Source organism: Balaenoptera musculus, chromosome 5 (genome assembly GCF_009873245.2).
Source record: "Balaenoptera musculus isolate JJ_BM4_2016_0621 chromosome 5, mBalMus1.pri.v3, whole genome shotgun sequence".
NCBI lineage: Eukaryota > Metazoa > Chordata > Mammalia > Artiodactyla > Balaenopteridae > Balaenoptera > Balaenoptera musculus.
Window position 1 is genome coordinate 65,827,252 of NC_045789.1, and position 6,937 is coordinate 65,834,188.

Here is a 6,937-nt window from a genome sequence, read left to right on the forward strand (position 1 = left end):
ATCTTCAAATAACATCTTCGTCTCTTGCTCCTGTTTCAGGAGCTTTTTCCAACACAAGCCTCCACTATAGACACTCTACCCTCTTTTAAAGTTTAGAAATTAATTGTCAAATATTATTTCCCACATGGACTGATCCCTGATCTCTATCACATGCCCACCAAGACGTAAACTCCTCTCCTTTGAAATATTGCCTGGGCCCTTTGCACTTCTTACGACACCAATTCTCTCTTTGAATTGTTGGCTCTGCTCTTACTCTGTTCCCACCCCCACCGCCAGAAGCCTACACGTATAGTCCCAAGGACCAAGGCATAGGGATTGATCATCCTTCGTTAAACTGAATCTGAAATGTTGCCTGAGCATTCACTATGTTCAAAGCTCTGTACAAGTGCTGGAGAACAGGAGGAGAAGTTAAACCAGTATTGCCTGAGCACTGCTGTGTGTCCCAGCCCAGGGCAACGGACAGCTCAGCTTGGTCCCTCACAGCTAGGGAAGGGCCTCATATAGTCACGGAAAGCTCCTCCCTCTCAAGGTGCTTTCATGCCACTTTACAAGGCAATAGGGTTCATGGACCCTCTGTGAGCTACACTTACTTATTCATTGAGAAAATGGGCCATTTACAGAACTTTCCCCTCCTAAACTTTTATCCAGAAAGCTGTATTCCCTTTAGTGGAAAACAGCCTGTGAATAAGGTTAAACAAAGAACCAGGGAGAGAAGTATGCAGTAACACTAACTGTGAACCTTTTAAAAAACTAGACATTGAATGGATAAGCTTCATCTTAATACTAAAAGAAACCCCTCTATACAATCTGGTTTTAAACCATTTCCAAATTTCTCTAAGAGACAAACGCTGAAAAAGAAATATAAAATCAGCCTGATGGTGGAGTCCCCGTGCTTTCCCTGTAAGGGACGCTATGCAAAGTGTGTTTCGTGCATGATCTAATTTACTCCTTTCAGTAGGCCTATATCATCATCCCCATTTTAAAAATGAGGAATTGAAGCTTAAGCAGAGGTGAAGGGTCTTGTCCCAGGTCACAGAGCTGGCAAGAGGCCAAGCTGGATAAACTTGTCAACTTCAGAGCCCAAACTCTTAACTCTGATGCCACATGCCCTGAATAACAATTTAGCTTAAACTTTAAAGTTTGCAAAAGCCTTAAAAACCTAACTGTCAGAAAGGTATGCAGCGGAAAATACCTAACCAACGCATTTCATAACCAAAATGTAAGCATTAAGGCTAAAGCATAAGATGAATGGAAAAATTAGAAGGTATGAATGTTTTCACTGGAGAAATCTTCTGGGGGATATATGTATATGTATAGCTGGTTCACTTTGTTATACAGCAGAAACTAACACAACATTGTAAAGCAATTATACTCCAATAAAGATGTTAAAAAAAAAAAATCTTCTGGGTTTTCTTCCCCCCTGGGGAAAAAAATAGTCCAAGATCTGTTCACTCTTTAACACTAGTGATTCCCAACCGTTTTGTCAAAAGCTATGTAAAACTCAAGACAAAAATTAAAGTTTATTGCATTTTAAAAGCTGTCAAGTTAGTACCTATTGGTATCTGCATGCAAGGATTATAAAGAGAAATAGTCAGATTCTACATATTCATGGAGTTTCTTCATTTGTTAGGTGCCTATGCCATCCCAGACCCTGTGCCAAGTATCTTTACAAGAATCTGTTTCTAATCTTTAGAGTAATCATATTAGAGAAGGCATTATTCCCATTTTAGGGACAGCAATAACTCCTAATTTACAGATAATAAATATGTACAGAGCTTGACATGTGTTGAGCTTGTACCATGAGCGTGCCAGGCAGTACCATTCTAAAAACTTTATTTGTAGCCACACATTTACTGGCACAGAGAAGTTAAGTAACTTTCCCAAAGTCACACAGCTAAAACTAGGATGAAAGAGTGAAGCTCAGCAAGGGTAAGCAATTTGTTCCAAGGTCACAAAGCTGTCAGTCATGGAGCCAGCAGACTAATACAAGGCTGTTTTCATTCCTTAGGCCTGTGCTCCTTCCACTAGGTACCTGCGTGGTCCCACCTGTGCTCACCGGGACCCGAGGCTAAACGCCTAAAAGCCCGACTTGCAGTATAGAGTGGTATTGTCTAGAGCAATGGAAAGAGTAGAGGTCCCATCTAAAGAGGGGGAGGTTTCAATTCTTTGAGAGAATAAAGAAATCTAGATCTTGATATAAATTCTCCATATTTTAAATACTGCCCCAATGTTTTCTAAAAAAGCATCATGTGGGCCAAACGAAACACATCCAAGCAAGGGCTATGAGTTTGCAATTAAGAGTCTGAAGTCAAAAGATGGTCTGTCTCGGGTCCAAAATGTCAGAGACCAGAGCTGCCAGGCTAGGCTTCCTCACAAGTCCTCTCTGCTTTCAACAAAGATTTACACTGGATTCGCCCTAGATTCAAACTTTTACCTCTGGTGACTCCCTTGTAGGCCCTCTTCACTCTGGATTTGCAGCCACGAAAATATCTATTCAGGTTACAGAGACTGCAGGTGAAATTTTGCATGCTTAGGATTTCTTCAAATGTCCTTCAGTCCCCTTTTTAAAAAAGTTACCATATGTGAATGCAGCAACATTAAGCACTTCCCTAGCCTATCAGCTGTTAAACTAAATTCATTCTGGAGAAAACGTCGCTGCAGCCTTGACCGCTGCCTTTGAGGGGTTCCTGCACTGCAGTCCAGCTTCAAGAATTCCCGCTCAGGACACCGCGGCTCATTTCCTGGTGTCTTTCTTTAATCAGCTGGGGGAGACTTGAGGAAATGAGTCAAAATCCTAAGGGCAACTTCTAACGGCCGTCAACAACAGCAGCAAAATCCATCACAACAACATCTGTACATAAACGTGCTCCAAGGGAAGCCCACAAAATAACTTGGCACATTTCTGATAAGCATTTGTTTTGGAAAAAGAAAGGCTTTGAGTGCTGAGCTGCCATTATATCTCATTGTGCTCGTCCAGGGTAAACGGCCAATGATGTTACCCATCACTGGGGGTTTTCTCTCTCACAAGTACGCCACAAGTATATAATGCTAAGACCACTTTTAGTTTTTTGCAGTGAGGATGGAAAAAAATTTCAACTAACTTGCACCATCATTTTAGAGACAGTGCATCTTCATTTCGGAGGGACTCTACCTGGAATAGGACAGCTAACACCTAAAGCCCTCATACCCAGCATCAAATACCTACATACCCCCCAGGGAAGCTATCACTGAATGACTCCCCCTTCAATGAATACTTCCCTCAAATTGAGAACACTAACTCAGACATCCTATGACAGGCAATCTAGGTCTTTTTCACCAACACTGGGAAAGTAATGATCTTGGCCATCCTATATTCCCAGAACCTCCAACAATGCCTGGCATATGATATAGAATAGTTCCAAATAAATCTCACTTTACAACTGATTCTGAGAAATCATGTGATTGGATATACAGCTGGGCATATGGGGCCAATCTCAGGCTTCACCCCTGATTATTCTGGGAACTGGCTTATCCTCAGCCAGTTTCTCCAGCTTTGATGGTAGGGATGGTAACAAGACTACCTCCAGGGCTTGTTGAGAGGACTGGAAATTGCAGGCAAAGGCCCCAGCACTGGGTCTGGCACTAATGTGAAATTGGAGGCACCCTAGAAAACGTGTTGCAATAGCACAGCATGAATGGTTTATAAAGTCTTAAGAAAAAATGTGTGGATGGGTGGGAAAGACCAGAAAGGGGATAAATGAATTGTCTGGGTTCCCTTTTATAACACCATCATGTTATTTCCAGCAGGATGGTAATTCAGAATGTTATGTGTCCAGCTGCTGGGGATGACTCTAGCCTCACACCTGCAGGAACGAGGGGAGGGTATGATTCACTCTTCACTGCAGGTTCATCCTGCTGGGCACAGGAGTTGTAAACACTGGGGCAGGGCGGGGGTGGTGATGATGGAGGGTCCTGCAGAGTTGGCACCTCCTAGGCCTCAAAGGGAAACTGTAGGCGAGCATGTGTGGACCGGAGGGAACACACATCTCCCTGCTTTAACCAGAGGCAGACCAGTAGGACACCACCAAGCGGTCGCTGTGACCAGGAGGCAGTGGAATTTCAAGGAGGCAGGAAGGATTCAGGGAAAGAGTTCAGAGGAAGTGTAGAGTCTACGCTCATAACGCTGGAAGAGGAGAATTTGGGACCCAAAGGATCCTTCATGGTGCAGACCCCTTGCTGCCCTGTTGAGGACCCCGGGCTCCCCCAAATTTAAGGGGCTCGCACAACGGCACACAGCCAATACAAGCTGAGAAAAGGAGAACCAGAAAGGCAGCACAAGCCTTTGTCACTACACCACACTGCCCCCCAGGAGCCAGACCTTAAAATCCCCTTTGCCAAAAAAATCTGTTGGATGGAGCGGGCTAATTATGAGGAATAAGGGAGCAATTGACTCATTTAATTTTAAAAATGGGAAATAGTATGTGTGGTCTACCTTTCTTGTGTCCCCGTCGGGTCCAGTGCACACCCCTTCACTGAAATTAAAATGTCAAGGCACAAAGATGGAAAGGACCAAACGTGTAATTTGAACGCTTAGGCAGTCAAATCCACCACGGGAATCCGGACACTGGTTCATGATCCCTCCTACCTCTCTTCCCCCACAGGAAAGCCCTCACAATGCCTTTTAAGACTGGGAAGGGGAAGGCTGCATTTTAAGACTTCATGAGAAAACTGATCAGCAGTAGATAGAGTCCCACAATAGTTCATAGCGATGCTTCCTTTGGAGCCCTTGAATTCCAGTTCAGACTCACTTTCTATCCTTACATCATCAAGTTAGCCTTAAAGGTCAAAAAAAAAGAAAAATGACCTGGGAAAAAGCAGGGCTTCAGGGGTTAGCCGGGCGACCTGCACTCGCTTGCGCACCAGCGACGCCCAGAAAAAAAAGAGAAGGGGCAGGAATCTGAGGGCTTCCAGGAGCCTGCAAATCCTCCTCCACCTGAAGACCCCAGTTCCCGCGCAGATATAACCGATTTTCATAACAGCTTTAATATGTAAGTAAGATTTGCAGAAAGTTCCACTCCATCTCCCACCCGTCACCTCAGGCAGCCCTTCAGTAGAGATATCATATGGGAGGGGGTGTTGCGAATCTCAAAATTCCCAAAGAAAACAAGGACCTGCGATTACAGGTCGCAGACACCGTGTAGAGGGGCTTGCAGAGCCCTGCCAGCCTAGCCGGGCACTCTGGCCGTGAGTGGGTGGCGGCTGGGGTCAGGGACCGCAGTGTCCCGGCGCACCGTCCCCGCCTCCCCCGGGAGCAGGCAGCAAACGCAGCCCTCAGCCGCTCCGAGGCGCGTTGCAGGAAAGAAACGGCACCCGGCAGAAAGGGGCGAGCCTCGGGCACGGAATCTACAAAAGCAGAAAGTCTGCAACCTAGCGGCTGTTTTCCACACGCCCTACCCAAGTTGTCTCCGGAGCCGCACCTCCAGGTTCGCGGCCACAGAGCCGCACGCGGTACGCTCCCCGTGCAAAAGGCATAAACGGAGGACCCGAGGACAACGCAGTCTTCGACTCGGGTCCAGGATGGCGCCTGAAGCAGAAGACGCAGCGGGTCCGTCTCCTGCTCTGGGGCACAAAGAGCGCCGCGGTTTGGAAAGCAGGCGCCGCAGAGCAAAGAAAAGGCTCTCCTCCAACTTCGCCCTCCGCGCGGCTGAGAACCTGCCGGCCGGTCCTCCGGTTGCGCCGGTCACACAGCACAACTTTTAACAAAAGGAAGCAGCGGTCGCGCCTCGCCCGGCGGAGATTAACGCGCTGGGTGCGAAGCCCTTCGCCGCCCGCCTCTGCGCCCGCTCACCCTCCGCACAAAAGCATCCCCAAACTCGCACGCAACCCGCCTCCCTCAGCCTCACCTCGCTCCCTAAGCCCCCCTCGCCGCCCCCATTCCCGGAAGACCCCCAGCTCAGCGCGCCCACCACCAGCGACAGGGGGCTCCCTGCGCAGGTGAGCAGGGCAGGGCGCAGGAGAGTCCCAGGGCCGCCCCGAATCTTCCCGGAGGCTGAAATGCCCCGGCACCAGAGGGCCGGCAGCCACCTCTCCCGACACACCCCAACGTGTTCGTGCCCTAGGGGGGGCACAGGGTGAGCCGAGGGACGCGGTCCGGGTGCCCGCAGCGCCCTCCCACCTGTCTGGACGCGGAGCAGGAGCACCAGGACGAAGAGGAAATCCCAGGCGCCGCGAGCGCCTCTCATCGCGGTGGCTGCGCTAGGAGCGGAGCTCCGTTCCACGTTCCTGCTCTCGCCCAAGTGCACGGAGCGCGGCAAAGCCGGGCCCCCAGAGCTGCGAGCGCCGAGCAGCGGCCCCTCCTCCCAGCGCCCTCCCACTGCGTGCCGGCCACGCCCCTTCTCCGCGCCCCTCCTCGCTTCCCCTCCCTCCCTCCCCCACTCCTGGGTCTTGTTCCCTGGCTGCGGCGTCTGACCCCTGCTCCTTCGACGTGCTGATCCCGGGGGACCGAGCCCGCGGGTAGCGAGCGAGCACGCCGGCCCTTGCCGCCCGCTCCTGACCCCAGAGCCCCTTCATCTCTCCACCTCTTCTCTCCTGTGATATGGTAGAGCTGCCAGAGGCGGTTCCCGGACGAGAGTGCCGCTGCCCGCCCGCTTTGTGAAGCTGGGCACCACGCGCACATCAGGGGACCGGCCCGCCACCTGGCAGGTGCTCCCCAGACAATAAAGGTCCGCCTCCGCCCCTCGAGCACGCTCCCGAGGGAGGAGGCTGGACGCCGCTAGTGGTGGAGGTGGTGCGGGGGACAGGAACGGGGGGGACGGGGGGCGATGGGATTGGGCCCCGACATTCTTCTCTATTCCTGTTATTCGAGGGGGACCAAGCGTGGCGCCGGGAAGCTGAGCCCAGGCGTAGGTAATTATTAATGCTCAGTTTCTCCACCTGCTCCTCAACCTGTAAGATCACA

The 6,937-nt window shown here is 50.2% G+C and overlaps 1 protein-coding gene across 3 annotated transcripts in view; it reads right to left on the reverse strand.

Annotated features, from left to right (window-relative positions):
* KIT (KIT proto-oncogene, receptor tyrosine kinase) overlaps positions 1-6,317 on the reverse strand; it is an 84,989-nt gene extending 78,672 nt beyond the window's left edge. Inside the window, exon 1 of one of the 3 annotated variants that reach the window (XM_036853342.1) lies at positions 6,155-6,317. In XM_036853342.1, the coding sequence (XP_036709237.1) occupies positions 6,155-6,221 (67 nt within the window). In that variant the 5' untranslated portion in view covers positions 6,222-6,317. The remainder of the gene's footprint in view (positions 1-6,154) is intronic. The other 2 variants (XM_036853345.1, XM_036853344.1) reach the window with 2 other exon arrangements.
* Between the last annotated feature and the right edge of the window lie 620 nt (positions 6,318-6,937).